At 39.5% G+C, this 25,447-nt stretch overlaps 1 protein-coding gene across 1 annotated transcript in view; it reads right to left on the reverse strand.

Annotated features, from left to right (window-relative positions):
• Positions 1–1,716: 1,716 nt before the first annotated feature.
• Egln3 (egl-9 family hypoxia inducible factor 3) overlaps positions 1,717–25,447 on the reverse strand; it is a 28,235-nt gene continuing 4,504 nt past the window's right edge. Inside the window, exons 2-5 of the mRNA XM_026414178.2 lie at positions 9,045–9,164; positions 7,310–7,446; positions 5,190–5,263; positions 1,717–4,336 (exon numbers count right to left, since the gene is read on the reverse strand). Coding sequence (XP_026269963.1) covers positions 4,305–4,336; positions 5,190–5,263; positions 7,310–7,446; positions 9,045–9,164 — 363 coding nt within the window. The 3' untranslated portion in view covers positions 1,717–4,304. The remainder of the gene's footprint in view (positions 4,337–5,189; positions 5,264–7,309; positions 7,447–9,044; positions 9,165–25,447) is intronic.

The following is a 25,447-nucleotide window of genomic DNA, read 5'->3' on the forward strand; positions in this document are numbered from 1 at the left end:
TTTCAAAGTCAAGAGAAAATTCAACCATGAAGCTGTTTTGTGTGTGTGTGCTTTTGCAATACTGAGGATTGAACCCAGGGGTGCTCTATCATGGAGCTACATCCCCAACCCTTTATTTATTTTGAAACAGATTCTTGCTAAGCTGCCCAGGCAGGCCTCCAAACTTGTGATCCTCCTGTCTCAGCCTCCCAAATTGCTGGGATTACAAGAATGTGCCACCATGCCCCGCTGTGGCATTTCTGCTTGTGTGATTGCTATCAAAGAATTGACACTCTCTTCAGATGCTGGACATGACACTCTTGTTAATAACCACAATTATGACTATAGTTATTATTATGCAAAAATATCAAATAAGCATTTAAAGCTCTACCTCTCTGATCTGCACTCAGTCCTGTTCTTTTGTTTGGCATCTGCTCTGCGGGAAGGAGATGCCAAAGACAACAAACACAGAGGATCTGGAAGTCTAGAGGCAAATGCTGGTGTGTTAGTCCATCACCATGTAACCTTGGATGAGCCACCTAGCCTCTCTGAGCACATTTCCTCAGCTGTGAAAGAGGAAGAGCTGTCCCACGGTGGTTGCAAAGAATAAACATGTGAGAGCACGTAGCACAGGCTCCGTCACATAGGTATTCAGAGTACTGAGTCAACCTACCCATTGTTCTCAGCTTCTGTACATCATGACTCTTTAACCTCTAACCCTGGCCTTGAAAATGTGAAGGAGCTAAACCATGGTAAATCCAGCATCTCTCTCTCTCTCTCTCTCTCTTCTATTTTTTGTAGTGCTGTGAACTGAACTCAGGGGTGGCCACCGAGCCATATTCCCAGTCCTTTCTTTTTATTAATTTTCTTTTTTTTACCATTTATTTGATATCAGGTATTGGGCCCAAAGATACTTTACAACTGAGCAACAACCCCAGTTGTTTTATTTTGCAGTTTGAGACAGGTTCTCACTAAATTGCTGAGGCTGCCCATGAATTTGCAATCCTCCTGCCTCAGCCTCCCAAATTGATGGGATTATAGGCATGTGCCCCCATGCCGAGCCAAATCCAGCTTTCAAAAGATCTAAACTATCAACCCAGTGAAAAGCAACATATTAAAGATCCTGGTTAGATGGAGGTAGATTGGATAGTCTCGATCTTTAATATAAACCAGCATATATTACCCAGTAGAGTTCAACCATAGTCAGCTTCATTATGAACTGTTTATTGCCAGTCTGTTCTGATAATAGACTCTAACTACCTCACCAAAACAAAACAAAACAAAACAAAACAAAACAAAACAAAACCATGGTATTCTTTTCATACCATTCAAAATAATTCAAGACAGAAGCTAAGTCAATTTTGTATCTTTTTATTTAAAATGACTTTACTAAGAATATCCCTTTTGCTCGTCTTTATAGTTGATTGAATGTCAAAGTACCTGACAGATCAACTCCTGCCTTATACAAACTGCTGACCCAGCATGGCTTTCCCATCATTGCTTTCTAAAACAACACAGGAAATTTCAAGACTGAACAGCCAAAAGAAAGTAGGATGATCTAGCCTCTAAAAAAAAAACCTGAGTTATTTAAAGATAAAAAATAGAATCATGTCTGAATGGATAATTCATGATTTAGACAGCCCAGAATATAATTGGTATTAACTACTCTACTAAAGATCTATTTAATGCACTTAGGTAAGACTTTTTATTTCTGTGAAATTGGATTTTTGGTTCAAAATTTAATCTCCTACCAACGACTCTGTACAATATAGATGATGTAACGGTGAGGTAGGCTCTTAACATTTCATTGCCAGGAATATAAATGAAATTGATCAGATTATTTGCCAAATAATGTTTCTTTAGCAGAGCTAAGTCCTCCCCTAAGTGGGCTGTCAAAGAGAAGAGCAAAAAGCAGACATTGAGTATTAAACTTATATTTTCAGCTTAATTGTGCAGGACTCAAATTCAGCCATGAAAAATCAGCCTGCATGATACACACTGATTTGTTGTACAGTTTATTAGTTCATAGGACTTTTGTCTGGAGGCAATGAGGTCAGATCTTTTGGCAAGTCAAAATATCAATTAAAATGAAGATTAAAAAAAAGATAAGTCATGCTACTGGAACTACACAACACTCCTGCAGAATAGTATCACTATCGTTCTCCTGGCATTCGTAATCATAGAGAAAATACAGTCACAAGATTACAGAATACAAAATTTCCTAATAAACAACCTTCCTTCTTTCTTTTTCTTTTTGGTACTGGGGATTGAACCCAGGGTCACTTAACCACTGAGCCACATCCCCAGCCCTAAGTCTTGCTAAGTTATTTAGGGCTTTGCTAACTTGCTGAGGCTGGCCTCGAACTTGCAATCCTCCTGCCTCAGGCTCCCGAGTTGCTGGGATTACAGGTGTGCATCACTATGTCCAGCCCATTCTTTCTCTCTTAATGAGTTTTTAAAAAATTGGTCCAAAGGCAGAAAGTACTCTGTCCCATCTGAAGCTATTTTTCTGTTATTCCTAGAGTCCCAAAATACAAAAGGGAAGAAATGCTATTTGATCAGTTTTGGGATTCATAGTGGTCAATGAGTGACTGGTTTGGAGATAAACACATAGAAAATGACACTATGGAAAAGCATTCTAAAACTCTTAACCTAAATTTATAAGTCAATAGTGACAGAAAGATACGTGTGAAAATTTTTGTGAGCCCTTCCTACAAAAGATGGAGAAATGAATCAAACCATTACAATACTAACAGAGGAGACTGAGTTTATTCGACAAGTATTTACTGAGCCTTTACTATGCACCAGGCCCTATTTTAGGTGCTGGAAATATATTGCATTGATTAAAAACATACAAAATCCCTGTCTTCATTGTGCTTACACTCTAGAGGAAGGATACAAGACAATGAACGTAATAAATAAGTATATTACATAGTAAGTTAGAAGGTGATAAGTACTATGATAAAACAAAATAGAGCAGTTGTGAGAATGAATGACAAGTCTTATGTAGAAATCTTCCAAAACCATAGAAGGAAAAAATTTATCTCTTGAAAAGACTAGATATCCATTCCCAACCAAAGAAAATGTTTCTGAGTCTCTAATGTTTACGAGATTTTCAAGTAAGAAATTAATGGGCCTTTAAAAATTCAAACGTAGAATTGAAAACTAGGAAGGGTGACTTTCATAAAATAGGTGCTCAACACAGAGTTCCTGAAGCACTTCCAACCACAGTGGATCTGAGGAGTCAAGTTGGCTAAAGAAAGTCCAGTAGGGACACACAATGTAAAAGAACTCAAATAGCTTTGAGATTTTTTTAAATTTCCATTTCCTATTGAAAATGACACCCTATCCTTTTTTATTTTGTTAAAGAAGGGTGAGCTCATTAAAAAAGAATACTGAAAAAAAAAAAGAGAGAACACCCATATTTCCGACTCCATCTTCCTTCTCAAACAACTGTTCACACTGCACACACGTTCATTGTCTATCAACAGATCTAGCTCTCTTCACACTCTTTTCAGAGGCTAACCCTAAACTACCAGGTAGACTTTTGTCCTCTGATTTAAATTCAAATTCCCATTCCAACAAAACAACCAAAACAATTAATGTCTAGTTTGGGCCTCTGGGTAAGTGGTGTCTCTAAGTAGAAGGGAAAATAAAGAATGAATGGTGATATCCTCTTCAATCAGAAAATCATTATTTTCAGCAAAATGGGGCAGAGGCATAAAGTCCAAATTGTAAGATAAGGAAAAAGGAGTGTCTGCACCATGGGACACTTATAAATCGATCACTATGTCAGCAGCCCTTTCTAGAGGTCATGTTTCATTGGGTTGTAGTAATTTTCCAGAAACCCTAACAGCTCTGGATTAACAGCATCTGGAAATGGTTTCAGATGACACCAATTTCTATCTCCTTCTGTTCAGGCTTCAGTGATGTCTCTCTGTGGCATCTGTCACAAAATGGTTTCTTTGCAAACTTCCTCCTTTCAAATCAGGAAATGTAAATAAAGTGCAAGTAAAGTTCATTTCTGTGCTCCCAGGGTCTAGTTTTGATAGCCAGTATCACCAAATCTGTCAGTTAAACTGCTGGCCAACGAGGATGTCTGCAGGTCTTTCTGGAATTAACAAATGAATTCATCTGGAGAAGACAGTCCAAGAAGTCCTGGCAAGAAAACATGAAGTACCACATACAAGACAGGGATGTGAAGGATGCAAGCAGTAGAGGGGAACTTATGGTCAATGAAGAGGTCATCTTTGGATCTCAACTCTTAAAAGAGAATTCTGGAACCATTACTAAAATGAACAAGGCCAGCAGATTTCAGAGCACAGTCAGTCTTCAGTAAGGGCAGATTCAGTTTTCCCTGGGTTGGGGACAGAAAAGAGAACAGAAAAGTAGAATGTCAAATCTGTTGAATTTTATGTCACAAATGTCACCGAAATTTCCAGTAAATACTTCCCATTTTATAAAGCAAATGAAGCCCTAATAGAGTCTTCCCCCCCCCCAAAAAAGGCAGTCTTCTTTGGTGTTTGATGGGTATATAGTCCAAATGGGTCACAAGCTAGGCAACATTACATACATTTCATTATTGTAAGACTTGAGTCTTTGTTTAATATGCAATAAATACTGTCACTCTTCAAGAGAGGAATACAGTACGTAAGCATTTACCATATTTGGGGGGCCAGAAGTTTACCTTTTCTTAAACCAACTTGTTAGGATTAATGTTTTAGTGCACCATATTTGGGGGAATGCTACCTTACCATACTGGTTGGTGGGGACAGAAATGGTGTTGTCATGTTCAATTTATATTACATGGATCCTGCTTTTAAATTGAGTCACAGTGCCACACTAACATAATAAATTAGCCATTTTAGCTGGGCTCTATTATATTTTCTTTGTAATGTATCAAAATCATGGACCAAATTTAATATTACCTATGACTAGTTAATACTGACAAAAGTTAATTATTTCTATCGATTATAAGCCATCATAGAATTGGTGGGCAATCTCAGGGAATGCCCTTTTCGTTTTTTTCTGATTTTTCCAAGAGTGTTAAATCCAATGTTTCAGGATTAAACCCAATAAGATGTCATTATGTAGGAAGCTAAACCACAACTGAGATTAAACAGAATATATTACAAAATATATAAAATTAAACTCAAGGATTGACTTGATCAAAGGTCACAGGACATTATCAAACATGTACTACCACGTACTAGTTAAATTCCTGAATTTCTTTTTGGCTTCTGCCCTTTCTTCAGCATCAAAGTACCAAACAGTCATAGCATATCTGTAAAAGATAAGCAAGTATAAGAAAAGACTACTTCAAAAAAAAAAAAAAAAAAACAAGCTTACTATAAATCTCACATTAAAGTCACTCATGAAACCAACATGTAAAGGTTTACCTATTACGAGAAGTCTACCCCAATTTTAATTTAAAATCAATTTCTCTGGTTTCAATTCTGTTTAAATGTTTTAATGAAACACATAAGGATGCCTGGTGTGGTGGCCCACACCTGTAATCCCAGCTACTTGGGAGGCTGAGGCAGGAGGATTGCAAATTTGAGGCCAGTCTGACCAACATAGCAAGATTCCATTTCAGCATAAAATTCTTCAGGGCTGGGGATATAGCAAAGCACTATTGGGTTCAATCTCCAGTATGAGGTGATGGGATTGGGGACTGGGGGTCCTGTCAACAGATCTTCTTTCTCATGAATCTCAGGCTCTTAGCAGAAAAGACAGGGAATTAAATATGTAACAACAAGGAAATGTGACCTATATGGAAAAGACTGGAAATGAGTCATTCTGCTAAAGACTGGGAAACTCAAGCTAGTGGGGAGAGAACAAAGAAAATAAGGTAACAATTGAGTGAAGCTTTGAAGAATAACTTATTTAAATGATAGGACAAAAAAATTCTTGGCTTTCTTTCTTTAGTTTGGGACATTGAGGCAGAGATTCAATTGAATAACAATGTCCTCAAGCTTTCTACTGCGTTCCAATTAATTGGCCTTATCCTGTCCGAGATAGATTGTAACAGAAGCCATTATTTCATGCTTGGGTTTTTTAAAGGTTTCCCTTTGTAATTATTGTTCGCCACAGCAATTTCTATAACACTTGATTTGTTTTCAAGGGCTTCTCATACACATTTGCTAATGTCCCTGTGAAGTCAGTCACCATGGGCCTGGGAATAACCAGAGAATTCTACCACATAACACAGGGTCCAATTAATGTACCCCATAAAACAAGCCACAGGCAGACTTCTGTGGTAGACTTCTGTGGTAGAGGTGATTACCTGCTTATCTAGAGCTCAGTCCAAGCTGGCATTGAATATGGAACTCTGGAGCTCAGACGGGTGACTTCTGAAGGGGGATTCGTGATTTTCTCTGAATTAAGCTTATTAAGGTTTAGTTCTTGCCCTACCTAAACTCTCTGCCCCTGCCCTCATCTATTATTCTTAGCACAGGCTACACTCACATCACTCCCATTCTGCCAGATCTTTAGCTTTAACCATAAATCAAAGACAAATGAGAGACAGAATCAAGAATTAAGATTTTTACCAGGAATTCCTATATTAATACTAAACAATACAAAGTTGCTCGGTTATGCTGAAAATCTTCACATCTGTATGCTAATAAAAAAGATTTTAAAGCATCTAATTGTTGAGACACGGATATAGCTAGTCCAACAGGCCAATTTTATGCTACAGAAAACGTAAAAAGGAAAAGAAGTCAGAACAAATTACTTTAAGTTTCTCTGCTTGTGACTGGCAATTTGTAAAGTCATCTAAGGTAACTACATAGAACTGCTGTTATTTGATACAGAAGGGGTACTGAGAATTTAATTCGGGGGGGGGGGGGGTGTTTTGCCACTGTGCCATATCCCCAGCCCTTTTTATTTTTTATTTTGAGACAGGGTCTCACTAAGTTGCTTAGCACCTCACTAAATTGCTGAGGCTGGCCTTGAACTTGTGATCCTCCTGTCTCAGCCTCCCAAATCGCTGTGATCACAGGCATATGCCACCACACCAGCAACATTTAAGTTTCTAAAAGGCGAGCAGAAAAGGAAATAAAACAAAGCCAGTGAGAAATCTAGAATCCTATGTACACACACCTAACAGAAAATAATTTGTAAATATTTATTTCAAACCAAAGTTTGATTTGTGTAGTACAGAATCCAAAGTTTCTCCTTTAATTTTTATCACTCCAAATAGTTTTACCTAACAGCTTTGGGGTGTGGTCCATCCCCCACATGCACAGAACATGAGTTTAGAGAGTTCACTGGGAACTAGACTTTGTACAACAATCCCCCAAAGAGGAATCAGGGCCCTGGCTATTACCTGGTAGCATAGGAAGGCTGGACTTCATGCGGGTTCCTGCGATCTGACCAGAAGAACAGGAGTCTGTCAAAAATGGGCTCCACATCAGCTATGAATGATTTCCCTTCTGGAAATATCCGCAGAATCCCACCATGTAGCTGAGGACCACAAGAAAGTATATTATTTCCTAGCCACATGTATAGTTTATCAACAATGATACTTTTAGCCCTATCTGGAAACAATGCCACTTTCTAACCTCCACTCCAAGTATGTTTTATCCCCTAATTTTACTTTCTTAAATTTTATTTCAAACTTAGCTAGAGATACCTTATGTACCTCATAACTAAGCCTTCCAACTTCCACAACCATAAAGCCCATGGACAAAAAATAGGGTACTATTAGATCTTATCTAGAATTGCCACTATGTTTTTGACCTGCCCAAACACCCTAGCAACATCATCTGGTTACATCTAACATTAACAACTTCCTAAGGTATTCATCACATGTAACTCCCCCTTCAATAAGAATGTATAGCTTTCTTCTCTGCACGCCTCACTCCTATCTGACCTCATTAGTTGAATGTTACATGTTTTTTTTCCCTGTACTCTCAGACTACCTGTACCTTTTATGACACTTTTATGACACTTTTATCACTCTCTTAAACTGCTTTTTCTTTTTCTCATGTATACCCAATCTATCCTACTAGAAAAATCACATTCTCGGTATAATGCAGGCCTACCACATCAATGTTCCTCCACAGCACAGTGCCTGACACTAGCAGAAACTCAAGTATTTGAGGGTCTCCTACTTTGCAATTTACTGTTATTGACCTGATAACTGTACCCATGGCAGCACCCGGGAAGGTTGTGAAAGAGAGCTAATGGATATATTCCCACCATGTTAATAAATAGGGAGAATAAGCCTCTTTACTGATTCACTAGTTTCCCAGGTTTCATTTTTCTGACTCTCAGATAAAATATACTGCTTTATGATAGCCAGAGTCTGCCCTAATGAACAGGAAATGGACATGCAGAAGGTTCAAAAGCCAAATAAGCTCGAAAAATTCTCTGACTTCCCAGACTCTTAAATCATGCTTAGCTTTCAGAGAGCATACAAAGTCCAGACGAGTGTGTGTAAGTGTGGAACCAGACTTCATATCTCTCTCTCTCTCTCTCATGGTATAAAATACAAAAATAAGCCACGTAGCCTTGGCACTCACAAACCATAGTAAGCCATGGCAAACGGCCACCAAATGAGACGTATCACTCAGCAAAAGAGGATTGTGTGGGAAATCTCTCTTGGGGATCCTACAATTCTATTTTTGTGGAATTCTCTCAATGTTTCTGCTGGAAGGGAAAAGTGTATATCTTACTCTGTTCTGAGAGTCATATCAGCTCTGAATTATATGGAAAAAAACTGATTTATAATCCTCATATTAAATTACCTTCCCTTCATCAACTACTCCCCACACTTCAATAATTGCCCCACAAAATTAATTTCATATCTATTATTTTTATGTCATCAACTATACTACTAATTCCATAGGTGGGGGGAGGGAAAGCATAAAGGAGAAATAGAAAAGATTTATCAGGAGGCAATAGGGCTATTAGGAACTCAAAACTCCCCACTGAGTTACGTGAATTCTTCTCCTATTTGGACGTCACATGCTCTTCTCTTTTTTCTGAATTCTTAGTCCACCTTATCTGCACCTTTTATGACACATAACCCCACATGCACTGCCACTGTTCCAAAGTACCTTCGCATCCCAATTCTTGTTCAGATAATAGATGCAGGTGATACAGCGGCCATCACCATTGGGGTTGTCCACATGGCGAACATAACCTGTTCCGTTGCCTGGATAACAAGCCACCATTGCCTAGGGAGAAATTCCAAGGACATGGTTAACAAAGCTGGGCAATCCTCCCCTCCTACTGATAAACAGACAAGCCTCCTTCTGTGATATATGATATTTATGGGTGGTCACTAGATTCTTAATTGCACGTACAGTACATAAATTCAGATTACAAACAGAAGATTAAAATATTAATCTTCAACATGTAAGATTAACAGGCAAGTCACACCCAGTGGAAGATGGTCCAACAACACCCTTAGAGTTCAAGAATGTTTTAAAAGACTTATAACCCATCTACCTCATCATTAGGATGACCCACATTTCTATAAAATTCCTTAATGAAAATCCAGGTTCTGGGTTCCCATCCTCAACCCACCTACAAGATCAGAATCACACGTGTGGAGCTTAGAGATCGTGCCTGGTTACTGAGTACTGCTGAATGGCAGAATCGTACTGTTTTATTTACAAATACACAAATCCAAACACAGAGGAAGAAAAGAGTAGGTTTACTCAATACAACGTTGGGCCAGAGGAAGGCAGAAGGGTCAAGAGGAAGCTATGTCCTAACTTAGCAAAAGCAGCCCAGGGAGATCCCTTTCAGGGAAAAAGCTACACATATCTTTTTTTTTTTTTTTTTTTTTAATTTGGGGGGTGGTACTAGGGATTGAAGCCAGGGGCATTCTGTCACTAAGCTACACCTAGAGCCCCTTTTGTTTTTTATTTTGAGACAGGGTATCACTAAGTTACCAAGGCTGGCTTGGAATGTGCAATCCTCCTGCCTTAGTGGGATTACAGGTATGTGCCACTGGGTCCCCAACACACATTTTAATATTCACTTCTTAGTGATTTTCTTCTTTCTACTGATAATTATCAAATCGAGTGATAATCTGAAGTTCTCTTCCTTTGTCTAAGTGCTACCTGTATCAAATCAGGTAGAGAATAAAGCAGAAAGCCATGTCAGACACCTTACTGAAAATTACTATTTGAGAGTTACTATCCGAGGGTAACAAAACTTCTAATCGTTCCATGAAAAAATTGTAACAGAAAGTGGGGGGCAGGGGAGCAAAGTACAAAAGCCTTTTCTTTTCTTTACAGGACACTACTATATTTTTAAAATATATTTATAGGGATTCAATGTGCAGGAGAATTGGTAATATAAAATGAATTGGTAATATAAAATGAGGGCAGAGAATTTTCTTTTCCTGTTCACTGATGTATTCTTAGCACCTAGGACAGTGCCTGACACATAGATGGTGCCCATTTAAAATTTGATGAATAAATCAAATTTGGCTCTTTCCCAAAAATGTATGCTCACATTCTACCTAGATTGATAGGTCTTTCTGCCATTTTAAAAAACCTACTTTCAGGAAGAATGGAAGAACTTTGGATTCAGCAGAGGGGAGTGAGGGGAGGGGAGCGGGTAGAAGAGTGGGAAGGACAATGGAATAAGATGGACATTATTACCCTATGTACATGTATGATTGCATGAATGGTGTGACTCTGTATCATGTACAACCAGAGAAATGAAAAGCTGTGCTCCATTTATGTACAATGAGTTGAAACACATTCTGCTGTCATGTGTAACTAATTAGAACAAATAATTAAAACAAAAAATCCACCTTCAAACATATATGTGGATAAACAGGTCATAATATTCTCTGATAAATGGCAGGGTTGCTTCATTGGTAAAACTACCAGCTGGGAAGAGCACCAAACTGATGCAGTAATAGTTCAATGAATCAGTTTCAATGCAGGTCATTGCCAGTAGTAACTGGGAAACATGGAACTAGGCATCTCACACATTATGTACTAGAATAATCAGGCTGAATGGTAATCTGGCTTTACAATGAGTCTTAAAGCTTAAATTACCATATCCCCCACACTTCATATCCTCATGCAACTAGCCATCTTGCCTTTGAACCTTGAAAATGTTAATGTCATGTCATTCATACAGCTGAAGTTAGCCTGTTAGTTTAACATCTTTCCAAAGATGGGGTTTTGAGAAGACTGCAATAAAGATTTAACAAATGATGGTACCTCCAAGTAAAAGATGGCTTAGAGAAAGAGAACTGGGAGCAGACAGAAATGATAGGCCTAGTTGGAGAGGAAGAGATAAATGAAGTCATCCATAATGAGTAGGGAATTACCCATCCCTGGAAGCAACTATTAGGATTATAAGAGCCACAACTGAGCCAATAATGAAAGTCACTTAGGCCACAAACAATTACTGGCTAGATTCCCTATCATCTCAGCCTCCCCCACTATGTCTGTCTGAAAAGAAAAAGTATTCCATCAATGCTATAATCTTATATTCTTAAACAGCTCTACTCTAAGGAAAAGGTCAGTGGTCTGGATGTCTGCCATCTAGTGCACTCTGCAACTAATTGTGTGATCCCAGGCTCAGTTTCTTTCCTATAAAGAGGGGCTTAGCTGAGCACACATAGCGCATGCCTGTGATCCCAGCCACAGGAGGCATGGGTAAGATGATTACTAGTTCAAGACCAATCTCAGCAACTTAGCGAGGCCCTAAGCATTTTAGCAAGATCCTGTGTCGAAATAAAAAATTAAAAGATCTGGGGAGTAGCTTAGTGGTAAAGTGCCCCTGGGGTCAACCCCCAGTATCCCTGCTCCTCCCCCCAAAATAGAAGGACTCTTGTTACATGGTCTTCAAAGTCCAAAAAGAGCTAAGACTTGATCTATGCATCAGCTCCAGGAAAAGCAAGATTCTTCAGGGAATTCTGAAATGCTTAGTTGCCTCAGAACTCAGCTTAGATAAAAAAAAAAAAAAGAAAGAAAGAAAGCATAAAAGTACATCCGCTACTAATTGCTGCACGTATAAAACACACATAGATAAAGAGCTAGCACAAATCTAAAGAACTTACTATTAGGACAAAACCCCTAAATGTAAGCAAACATTCTGATTGCTTAAGGGAGACAAAGGGACCATTTTTCTGGCCAGAGCGAATATTCACCCTCTCTCCTTGTTCCAGAAGCCACGTGCATCATGTTTGTTACAATGGAAGGAAATTATTGTGAGCCTCAGTGGGCCTGTTGAAACTACACTAGCCAATTGTATCAGCAAGTTTTCTGGATGAGTGCCATAGGAGATGGATCTCACCTCAGGCACATTCCCAACTATCTGCTGATCTCTGACAGGGGCTAAAACTACCAGGCAAAGGATGTGCTAAGAAGCAAACCACACTTAATAAATAACTAGTCATTTGCTTCTGAGCCAATTTGTGCACGGGGCAGTAACAAACTCCGGAAGCTAAGCAGCTCAACTAAGTTGCTATCTAAATCTCATCAATCCCGGGAAGGGACCTAAACTGTATAATGGAAGAAAAACGTTTTTATGCTTTATTGTTAAAAGAACGGAGCAGGAGTAATTTAATGATTATGTAACCAACATGGCAAGCACTAACATTGACATCCACCAGGAGGATGTCTTATTACAAACCTTTCATTTTAAAACTTCCTGACTGGATTACTATTTATCTTAGAGAAAGTTAATAACACAATAGTGTCACCTATAGTAGCATATCCAGTGTAGTCCGATTGCTCTAATTCTTGGAAATGCCGATGAATTCACTTGTCCCCTTGTGCATCACCATTCATTCCTCTGGCCCCTCTGTGTACCTGTCAGGCTCCCATCCCCAGAGGCCTCTCCATAGCTCTGTAGCAACAGGAAATGAGAAGAGGAGTGTACCAGGTATTCCTAGGCCAGCTTCAGATCAGAGATATGTGTTCTAGACATCTACGAAGTAAGTTCAAGCAGGAAGTATGCATGCATTCTTTAAAGATGTATACAGACATATAGAATCATGACCATCCAAGTCCAAGTATCAGATTTGCTCCCTAAATGACACTGGTGGAAAAGAAAACAGTGATTATGCTGAGTTGTTATTAGTGAACTGACTTCATAAAACTGTATTTCGTTCAAGTTCAAAGATAAAGCTGTAAAACAAAAGTCTAGGTTTTTCATTCCAAGACTGAATGAAAATGTTCCTGAAACAGAATGTTCCTGAATGCCATTAGTTAACCACAGCTTAACTATAATATACAAACCACTGAAAAATTAGCACCAGCAACCTCTATTGTCTATTCAGCAATGATGATCATTTTTTCAGACCCACGGGTGGGAAAGGGGACATCCACCCTACAGTTAGACTTGTACTTCTCTAATAAATTATAAAATCCCCAGCGCCACAAAATACAAAAACAACAACAACAAAAAAATCATACCATGTATTTTTGTGCAAACGTATTTTACATTATTCATAAATTTGGAGTCAGATTTGCTAATAGGAATTGATTTTGAACCAGTTATAATAAAGTGGCATTTCGTGCAGATTTACCTCAGTAAATTAAAACATTAAGTGCCTCACTTTACAAAATTTGCAATACATGAAAATCCATTATCTTATATTTGTCAAGAATAGCCTAACTTCACGGGGCACAGCAGCACATGGCTATAATCCTAGCTACTCAGATGGATGAGGAGGAGAATTACAAGTTCAAGGCCAATCTAGACAACTTAGCAAGACCCTTTCTCAAAATAAAATAAACAAGAAAGAGTTGAGGAGGGAATAAAAGAGACCATGCACCTTCTTTAGCCTGGAAAAAACAGCCAAGCAACTCATCACAGTGGAGAAAGTAATAGCTGAAGTTTTCTAGCCAGACATGAGTCTCATTTATATTCAGGTGCCAGCAGGCTAGGTGACAAACTTGCCAATGTTTTCAGTCTGAGGGCAGAGGAGCTGAAGGCTACACTTCCGGGGACATTTTTCTGGGTGATTTGTGTTCAGCAGATCTTGTATCACACATATTGAATGGGGACAGCGGGCAGGGCAGTCCCATGGTTGCATGGCCTATGTCCTTCATTCATAAAGACGCCTACTGAGGTTCGGGGGTCCCCTGGTAATTCATCAGGGTGGGGGAGGGGAACAGAGGCACTGAATGTGCTAGCACAGCTCTAAAATTGAAATTATCCCATTTAAAAAGTAAAGCAAAAATACAAAACCCTTAAGTATCCAAACTGCTATATGCAGGCATCCCACAGGAAAGGACAGAGTAGGAAAAAACTGAAGAGGCATGATCTTTGCAAGTTTTGTTCTTAAAAAAAAATTAAAGCCAAATTAAGGCCAAATGTCAAATTACCTTATTTTCCATTTGGCTTTGACAAAGAGAACTCCAGAAAGCCTTTGCAAATTAATTCCAGAGGGCATGAAAAAAAACTAACTGGAATTGCTGCATTAGCCTTTTGTCACCTTCCTTGTTCAAAGGTTTGTGATCTTCAAGGATACCCTGTGGGATCCGTTGTCACTTAGATAAGTTCCTATAATACATGGTCACAAGGCTCTTTACAAAATGATAACAACTATGCAAAGCTTTCACCAAGGTTCAAGAAAATGTCACCAACACAAAGTTCATACTTGCTGCTAACTAGTCCTGTCTATTATACAAAGTAGAACATATGAGCCAGATCTCGATGTGATGATCAAATGGCACTACCTTATGAAGCATTAAAAGTGCTTTAGAATTTTTATACTTTCATTCATATACATATACATTTCATCCCGAGACTGGGAAAGAGAAATGAGTTGTAGATAATGTAAGGACTTTAGAGAAAAAGATAGGAAACTGCTCAAACTGTCATTTGCTATCTTAGGCATCTTGCTTGTTATCCATGTTGTTAGTTAAGATTGATTCTAGCTATTTCCTTCCTTCTAAGGCCTCTAGTTAGAGATTGGAGGAAAAAATAAGGGGAAAATAGAAAATATACTTTTAGAGTGGTCAATAACATGAGCTGCGTCCAGCTACCACATTCCCTTTCCCAACGTTTTAGCATCTCACCAGACAATTTGAAAGACTGCCAGACACTCAAATCTGTCAGGTTAGTAGTTCTTCCAATAAACCCCAAATTATTCATGAAAACGTTTTCTACCATTCTATTTCCACAGTAAAAACTACTTCCACCTCGTTTGTTCAAAATCCACACTACAAGTAACTCCATTCCCTGAATCTATAACCCAGAATGTTGCTACACATTAACCTCACCTCCCAGCGTAGAACAGTGCTCACCATGCCCTTACACCTGAATTGTGTAATAATGTGGGGATTTCTGTACTTCTGCAAAGGAAGTCATAACCGACACTTAGTTACTTTGGTGAAGTGGGTCTGCCTGCTTCCTTGTCAGGCAAGAGTACTGTGACTAGAAGGGCAGAGAATTTACCATCTTCATTTTAAAACCTGCCTTCAGATGAACTTGGCCCTTAATTCCGGATCATGCAAACAAGCATCAACAACTCTTGAGATTCTGAAGTCTTCAATTTAGTTGTGTTGAGTCAGTGACAAGATAAATCTACCTCACCAGAATTGCTCCTACCTGCAGGAAATACACATATCCCTCCACCTGAACCCCCCCAACACACAAACACACACACACACACACACACACACACACACACACACACACACACAATCTGCACAAAACTACAGAGTATTCCCAGGCCTGTAAAGTCTATCTGTACTAGGTCAAGATTCCTTTCCAGAGAATCCTACAATTCATGCATAAACTTCTGATTAAATCACCCTCCCCCAAGCAGCCTCTAAAACTCTGAGACCAGGAATTTAAGAGACTATTGTCATTCCTTTCTCAATTAATTCCTCTCCTTGGAGGGGATTCAGCCAGAGCCCTGCAATTAGGCACAGTAAACAGGCCAGGCAACATCGACATATCAATACAGGCTCTTTGGGTTTGGGAAAGCCGCCCTTCCCGTGGAGGCCTGGCTCTAAGCCAGCTGGGTGACGACTGAGTGACAGGGCTACGTGCGCTTCGTGAGGGTGGCAGCCAGCCCACACCCGAGCACACCGCCAGGCAGCCTGAGGAGGGAACGGACACTGGGGAGCCCTCCCCCTCCTCCCCCATCACTACCCCAGTCACCAGAGAAATGTTTTCAACAGGGACTTCCTCACCATTACAAAATCAGCGAAAGTCAGTCAAAGCCAGGGTTGACCACATCAAATAAGACAGGCTTTTAACCATGTCCTTTCTGATGCCTTTCACCAAATATTAACAGCTGCCACTTCCTGAGAACCCGTGTAGCCTGGTGGCACACATCCCTCTCTAATTGCCTGGTTCAGGGAAAGGTGAGCAGCGGCCATGTTCCCTGAGTCACACTGCTCCCAAGGCCTCAGTGGAAGTCATTAACCCTGGAAGTTATCGAACAGATCTAGAAGTTTTCATTATATAGAAAAGCAAATTCATAAGTAATCCTTAAGGCAATGTGGGGATAGGGACTCAACAACATTTAACTTCTTTTGATGTGAGAAAACAGGCTTATCAGAAAAATACAACTTCACCTGTACATCTATAGAGACTTTGAGGATAATAGAGAAAAGGAATGCTGTGACTGCAGAATTGTCAAAGGATTAAGCGTGGATCCCTTTACATTTCTCATCTGAAATTACTTCTAAAATAGTTGAAGGAATCCACGATAACTTACATACAAACTAGTAAGACAACACTTTATTAGTGGATAATATCTAAAAGCATGGTTACCAATCAAAACATGTCATGAAAACTATCTTGAAGCATATTGTTTAGACAGAAGAAACCTATATTTGCATTTCAGCACTGGGAAAAACGTATCTGCTGAATGAAAGAAACAGTACATAGCAAGTCAAGCAGAGACTCAAAACTCATCAAACAGCAACCATTCTTATTTGCTCAACAAACACTTATACTGTGCTTACTGTGTGCCTGACATTGTTTTGTGTGCTTCATAAAATACTGCCTCATTCAATCCATAACAACCTCACAAGGTGGGAACATTTTCTCCACTTTACAGATGAAGAGAGGGAGGCACAGGAGGCTGGATAACATGACGTTTCAAACCCAACTGGTCTGGCAGAAGAGTGTGAGGCGTAAGTCATCAGGCCATGCTTTACCAACAGTTTGGTAGCATCTAACATTAGCCTATTTATTCCTATCCTATTTTTCTATTTTTGAGGGAACTAGGATCTCCACTTGAAGTACAGTTATCCCTTAGTCTTCACCTGGAGTTGGTTCCAGGATACCCCCACCACCAACCCTTGCTCAGATATCAAAATCCATGGATACTCAAAATCTTTATACAAAACAGCAAAGTATTTGCATATAACCTACTTACACCCTTCCCTATACTTTAAATTATCTCTAGATTATTTATAATACCTAATACAATGCAAATGCCTTGCAAATACTTTTTATATTACATAACTGTGAAAAAGTCTATCCACGTTCAATACAGAGCCAATTTTTAAAACATACTTTCAATCCACAGTTGGTCGAATCTGAAGATATAAAGAGCCTACTTTATTTGATTCACCCTTTCCATAGTGATATAAAATCATAAAATGCAAAAAAAAAAAAAAAAAAAAAAAAACCACAAAAATATGAAAAAACTGAGTGGACCTGAAATTGAAGCTATGAAATAAAAGCTCCAAGGGAGATATTTTAACAAGAGCCAGAGGCAAAGGAAATTGACCCTGAATCCTGCAGAAAAGCACTAGTGTCCAACTTCTTGTCTGGCCAACCTCAATCCCACCATAAAAACTCCTGGGCTCCGTCCGCTTCATGTACAGTAGGTCAACAGCCTGCATCTTAAACCCAAGGCCAGTCCACAGGCTGAGCTGTTCTTCCCTCCCTGAGGTCCTGCAGGAGGAATTCAGCCCCTCTCTCAAGGTCCTTCCTTCATTAGATGAGGCCAACACCAACCAAGGCTTTCAGACTTGTTTCAAACTCAAGATGATAAATGGCCAATGCAAAATAATTCTAAAAGGAAATACAAAAGCATATTTCCCCTGGAAAGAAAAAGAGCAGCACCTGGTAAAGGAATCCCCAAGATGGGATCAGTTTTTCCCCTGTTCAGCCACAGTGCTGATTTAGGAGACATCTTAACTCTACTACTACCACACTAATTAGAATTCATGGGATACAGAACTTTCTAAAGTCACGTTAATTAGAATTCACTGGATACAGACTCACTAGCTTAGAGGAGGGCTGAGATCCAGAAGGCCTGTTACAAGGGTAGAAAGTAGAAGACTTTTGAAAGAAATGACTAAAAACTATTATGGGGAATGGAAAGGGGGATTAGAAATAAAGGCAAGCCTGGCTATGAACAGGGGGTGGGGGGGATGGTTAAATGTCCCCCTGCTCCTCAAAGATGGCCATGAGCCCCATTTTACAAATTTGGAAACTTTTAAAAGAGTGATTTATTGGATCTTATGGAACCAAGTAGATGAGCCAGAATTCCAAACCCCACGGTCTTTCCATCACTAAACACTGCTTCTGAAATATCAGGGGAAAAGTCGTATTCAAAAACAGGAGTTATTATTTCCAGAGGGAAAGGAATGATATTACCTTCTTTCAACTTCAGAATAAGCAAAGATTCTCAGATAATTCCCGACTCACCAAACACAGGCTCAAACCTGTAAGTGGAAAATCAAAGCCCTCCGTGCCCAAATAGGAAAAGACAAATGCCAGCCACTTAATCACTCCTACCTAATCATACCTTTGACTCCAATCAAGCTGAATTCAATTTGTTTGTCAAGTTTCCCCCCCAGACCCCCATAGCTCACATCCTTCTCTAGCCTCCTAAGGATAGCCATCTTGCCCTGGAGGGCCAGAGAGCACTTCAGGCTCCTGTATGATGTTCAAGTTAGCACATAATAGATGCTCATGATTTAGAGAATCACCTGCTCACAAGGCACTACCTCCCATTTGGGATCCTCCAAAGTCACTGTGATTCTTTCTCATTCTTCCTGGGGTCTTCAGCTCACACCCCTTGCAAGACTGTTGGATTCATGCAGGAAAAGGAGCGATAACTTGCAGTCATTCACAAAGATTTTTTTTTTCTATTCCACTCACCACAACAGGAGGGAAACAGTTCCAAATTTTTTACTCCAATTATAGTCCTGGAAAATTAAGTTTACTGGTACAAATAATAGAAACATAATGTATGTGTATGTTTAACACATGGAGAGATTTTTGAAAAAAAAGTCCCAAACAAAAAACAAGGGGAATTTTTAGTTTAAGTTTTAGCAGTGAATAAGTTTTGGAGCTGTTCAACTGAACTATTATTTGTCTTGCTAACAGAAAAATTATAGGGAAATATATCACCATCCCTATTTAGCTCCTCTTAAAGCATGAACTCCTACTCAGTGGTTCTCAAACTTTAGCATGTATGAGAACCACCTGAAGAATTGGTGCTGCTCTGATTTAGATTTGGGAAGAAGCCCAAGAATTTGCATTTACAGTATGTTCCCTGCTAATAGTGATGCTGCTGGTCTGGCCTCTGAGAACCACAACTATTCTGTGCCAAAACCAAGAGTGGTTGTGTGATGCCTCACCCTCAATGATAAAAGGCTTAAAAAAAAAAAAAAAAAGTCACCGGTACTAATTAATTTGGAGAACTGAAAGCAGGGGGGTAGAGCAGGAAGTGAAAGAAATTTGTAGGGCAGTTTCTGGCAGAAGCTTTTCAGGGTCATTCCTAAACTGGCAAGAAACATTCTAATTGTCACTTTTTTTTTTTTTTAATCTTATTCACTCATTTATTTTTATGTGGTACTGAGGATCGAACCCAGTGCCTCACACATACCAGACAGTGCGTCACCACTGAGCCACAACCTCAGCACCTCCAATTGTCACTTTCTAGCATCACTGTTTGGTGTTGGGCTGTGCCTCTGGGGATTGCTGTCTTGTCAGTTCTGGGGTCTGACTGTAGGTATGCATTTTACTCTCTCCAGGAATCAAATATGAGGCACCGAACGCATAGATGGAAATCTGGTCTCAATTTTTCTTTAATTCCTTATAATCCTGGAAACAGAGACCATATTGTGCTTATGCTATAGATGGAGAAAGGGGGCTCAGAGAACTGACTTGCTCAAGATCACAGTAAGATGAGGTAAAATATAATGTCCATCCCTATGCCTAGTCGTAGGTATTGACCAAAGTTAAATTAAAACAGAAAATAAATAATTAAATCATCCAAAAAGAAGTGGAAATAGAGGTCCTGAGATGTCCCTTGTCAGGGACTGAGCCAGGATCAGAACCTGGGGGCTCTAAGCCTCATGGTCCTGGGCTTTTCTTGCTTCTTTGAGTCAGACTTATAGAGGAGCTGCTTTATATACGAACTATGTAGGAGCTGCCAGAATCCCGATGTGACTCTGGGACTTTCTAGGGTAGACCACATAATTTCAGAACTGAAGAAAAAATTTACAAAGCTAAGGTCCTCCTTCGAGATGATCTCTTATACAGTGTCAAATTATGTAAACACTCGGCATCCCATTAGAGACCATTCTGTAAACTCATTACTTTAACATTTTATGGCTTTTTTTTTTTTTTTGATGCTCTTTCATCCAACAAGCATCTTTAGGGTGGGTTTTGTCTTTGTTTTTGGTAGTGGAGATTGTATCCAGGGTGCTTTACCACTGAGCTATTTTCCCAGCCCTTTTTAGTTTTTGAGACAGGGTCTCACTAAATTGCTGAGGCTGGCCTCCATTCAGCGATCCTCCTGCCTCAATCCGAGTCCATGAGATGACAGGCATGGGCCACAGTGCCCAGCTAAGCACCTATGAATTTTAAGGGATTATTCTAGGCAGTAAAAGTATATGCAAAATGCAACAGTCTCTGCATTCAAGGAACTTCTAAATCTGTGAGGGATAAAGTAAAACAGGCAAAGAAAGAAATGTGCTAGGGTAGCCTAGACTGAGCCACCACAGAGTTCTAGGGAACAGAAAAACTTCATCAGATGGGCACTAGAACTCACCATACCTAGCAAATCATTTTCAAGCATTTCAGGAACTGGGAGGGAAGGAAGGCAGTCAGCAGGAGATTAAATGTAGAAAGGTCAGATGCGGTCAGACGTGGAAAACTTTCAGTGTGTCACCAAGAAGTTTACAGCGCTGTAGGCAGACAATGGGGAAAGAGCATGGCTGGTTTGTGTTTTGTTTTTAAGAATGGAGACTGTGATTTAGAAGTGGGTCCAGACTACTACACTCTCACCGAACCACAGAAGATGGATTACAGAGAGAATCAGACCCAAAGGCAGGTGATTTATGGTTAAAGCCAATCTCTTTTAAAAACTTTCTTCCTCGGGGTTTTCTACTAAGAAGGAGAAATTTTAGTTGAAAAGAAAAAGACAAAACTTGAGGTTTCATAATGAACCTAAAACACACATCAGTGAAAAAAGCACAACAGGCCAGATTTTGACTAATAATACTACATATTCCCGTTCGATACTGTGTATTTTAAAAGCATTTTGTTGCTCCATTCCATCACTCATATTAACCCACAAAGTGATGAAGATGAAAAAATAGCTAGCCAAAAACAACTCACCATGATTGCATGGGAGGGACTGAGATTTCTGGTTAATAGTTCCCAGAATTGTCTGGAGGATGAACTGGATGGAGGGAGGAGCACAGGTGACAGGTAGAATTCTTTGCTCTCTGTCTAGACAGCACAGAGCGAGCTCTTAAAGGTATGCAAACTGTCTAAAGCAACATGTCTTTACTACATTTCCAAGCAATGCTTAAGTAGAATATTATCCTGAAAACTTCAAAACAACTTCAATGTCCCCCATTAGAACCAAAAAGAGATGGCACTGACACCTAGAATTCAGTTTCCCATTTTTGTCTTCTTCTCATTGGCAAAATAATCAAGACTACTATCATATTCTTTGATTCTGTGTTTGGAGATTATTTTTATGGGTAATACTTGGTATTTTTATTGCCAGTACTAGATATGAAACCCAGGGACACTCTACTAATAAGCTACATCCCCAGCTCTTTTTTGTTTGCTAGGATAGGTTCCTGCTAAACTACCTAGACTGGCCTCGAAGTTGAGATCCTCCTGCCACAACCTCCTAAGTAGCTGGAATTATAGGCAAATGCCACCATGCCCAGCAACAGTCAGTATTTTGGTCTCATTTTGAAAGGAAAAAAAAATATATATATATATATATATATATATATATATATATATATATTTTAATATGAGATAGACACATTCATTCCAGAATTTTAGAAATGTTATCCTAGTACCTTTCTAAAGAATAAAAACTTGTCTTGACTTATAAGGATGTATTGACACTGCTTTGAACATAAGGAACATTTATAGCAAGTAGGTATCAAATAAATCCAATACAGGATCTGAAAGAGTGCATTATACAACAGCAACCCACGGGTATTTAGCTAAGGTAGGGTTGAGGTAGGGAGTGAAAAATATGTACATATAGTCACTACCAGCTCACTAAAAACAAGAACAGAAAGTCATCCACAAATCAATATCAAAAGAGGATGCAAAATTAAAGTAAGTGTCATACTGGTTTAAGTTAGAAATAATTGAGAGAAAGGGGATACAAATTCTATGTATAATTAACCAAGCTAACTAATCTTGCTTGGCAAACAGACACTAGCACTGAATCTAAGCCAAATCAATGGTTCCTGGCAATCTGCCAAAGCTGAATTCCTTAGTCTGGCATCACAAAATGATTTGTCTGTTGTATTTACAATTCCAATGCCTCTGGATTCGGCTACCCGCTGGGCACCCCTGGCAGATGCCCAGCAGAATACATCTGAACTATCATTACTGTCAGAACATGTGCATTTGACAAACACCAGAGAAAAGTGACGTGCATTTCTTAGAACAATATCAGCTAACAGCTACAAAGTGCTGCTACAAAAGAATTATCAAGTCTGTTGCTGTAATAATTAACACAAAATTAATAGCCTTGTTCATAGTGTTAACCTGTAAGGTGCTCCTTGGTCTTCAATGGGCACAGGTTAAAATGTCATTTATTTACCCAGGGCTACAAAGTTGAACCAAAAACAGAGGCCTTGCCAGACGGAACAAACATAACCCACAGGTGAGAAGCCTCTGTGCTTCTCCTGAAGTACACATGCTATGGATGCTTGGAGATGCTTCTCACAGGAGCTCTGCTCCTCATGGGGTGGGTGGTATGGAACTTCCCCATGTCCACTTTCTGGCCTCTTCAGAGGTGTCTTCCACACATGGTAGGTCTCCGGAGGGGTCATAAGATGCAAGGCTGTTTGCTATTTATACAATTAGAAGTTTTCCGAGTCTGGAATCAGAGTCTGGAAAAGTTTTGCTTGAATATGGTCAGAAAGTGAAATAATTCCCAATACCCAAAACCTGAATACAAAAGTAGGCTATATAATTTCCACCAAAGGGTATTTTTAAATATTTAGTCAAAATTCTATTCAAAATTCTCACATAAAATGCTAATGTAGCTGACACATGGAACAGCACGAGCTAGTGTAGGTTCTTCTCCGTGAAGCCCCTGTTCTCAGGCCCAACACCTACCCCAGGCCCTTCTCAAGACCTGCTCAGGGTATTTTCTGTCTAAATATAAAAACAACTGATGAATGACTGAGAGATTGGGTGGATGTGATTTCTGATACCTCTCTGACTCTAATAGTCCTTACTCTTAAAGTCCTGGTTACTTACACTGATCATTTAGTTTTAACAATAGAGAAATTATATAAAGCCCAAAGAGAAAAAATGACTAATGAGCCCAGAGGTGGACTTTTTCAACCAAGGGGGGGCGATAGGGAAGGCAAGAAAGAAAGAAAGAAAAAAAAAAAAAGTCAGCAAGAAAAAAAAGTTGGTGACAACTATTGTACCATACTCAACTCTCAGCTCACTTCTTCAGGTGGCTTTAGAGTCATTCCCCCCCCCCTACTTCCCCCATCCATGTGCACATCTACCACAGTTCAAGGCAATTTAATGGTTTGCAAATTAAACTGATAACCCCTAATTTCGGGCTTTACTGCGAGCAGATAAGGGTGTGATTAAGTGGCCAGTGGCCCAAAATTGAGCAAGAGGAATGTAAATTAAACACACAAACACACACACCTACACACACACACACACACACACACACACTCACCACTCTCCCTTCTTTGTTCCAAGTGGCACTCAATAAAATAGAAGAAGAACACCATGAAAACTCATCCAGCAAAATGCCTTGCTTCCCTGTCACTGGAACTGTATTCCATAAATTATTTCCTTGGATTAACTTCCTTCCTTCAAGAGATAAGTTACCTTTTATAGGAATCCTTATTTAAAAAAAAAAAAAAATGTTCAGAGGTTCAAACAGTGCCTCAGTCCCTCAAATACCTTATTCACAGACTTTTAAGATTTTGGTTGCAGAAATATGGCTATGGTGTCCAGACCACAAATTCTGTGCTCTGAGAACTACACCTCTCATAGACTCTGGCAACCTTGTTTTTGTGACATGACTGATTTTATGTGCCTCCCACCACCCCACCCAAGGCTGACAGGTCCCATGAGCCAAAGTGGGACAGTCAGACTCTCTCCAAGGCAATGAAAATATGAATTCTGTAATGTTAATCAAGCCTCCATTCACCTAGAACTGAAGGCTGCACTGGCTATCATGGGGCAGCCATCTGATTAGAAGGAGAGAGGGGAAGAAATAAGGTGCACAAGCAGAGAAGCAAGAATGGAGGCCGAAAAACTCAAGGAACTCACACACCAGATGGCCTGAATCTGAAGGACTTTCTAGTTCATGGCTCCAGTCTTCTGAGAACACTGATTGCCTTTCCTGCACTTGGATCCTGAGAGACATCCTAGCCCATGTTTGCTTCAAGTAGCTTGCAACCAGGATAAGTTCTAACAAACAATCAGAATATTCCTAACATCACATGAGAAGGGGGACCAAAACTGTTATTGTTCAACAGCACCTTGTAATACCTTTTCTTTTATTCATAAACTTTTTGTCCTTTTAATAGTCCTCTAGATTGGTTCCAGGAAAAAAGACTGGTCCATCTGTTCACAATGCAACCCTCAGAACATCATTGTCCAGAGACACCTTGGTTAGGAATCCCTACACCCAATGTTGTTAATACTTTTCCTCAAAATAATAGGAAACACTACCACAGGAGTCCCTTTCTTCTTAGATATACTCAACTGACAGACATCAATACTTTTTTTTCCTGTTTAGTCTTTTCATAAAGTTTAAGAATTAGTCAAGTGTGCACTAAAGGTTCCTAAAATTCAAAGGTATATCTGAATACACTCACTGTTGTACCCCCAGCTCTGAAACAGTACCCCACAAAGTAAATACTCCCTCAGCACCTGCTGAATACATGAAGGGGTAAGAAGTGGGAAAAGATAATGGTTAAGAGTACAGACTCTGGAGTCAGACGGATCTGGGTTGGACTCCCACATCTCACTTAAAGCCTTATAACACTGATGAAGATCAGAATTTTACTAAGAATTTTAT

Source organism: Urocitellus parryii, chromosome 6 (genome assembly GCF_045843805.1).
Source record: "Urocitellus parryii isolate mUroPar1 chromosome 6, mUroPar1.hap1, whole genome shotgun sequence".
In the NCBI taxonomy this organism is placed as follows: domain Eukaryota; kingdom Metazoa; phylum Chordata; class Mammalia; order Rodentia; family Sciuridae; genus Urocitellus; species Urocitellus parryii.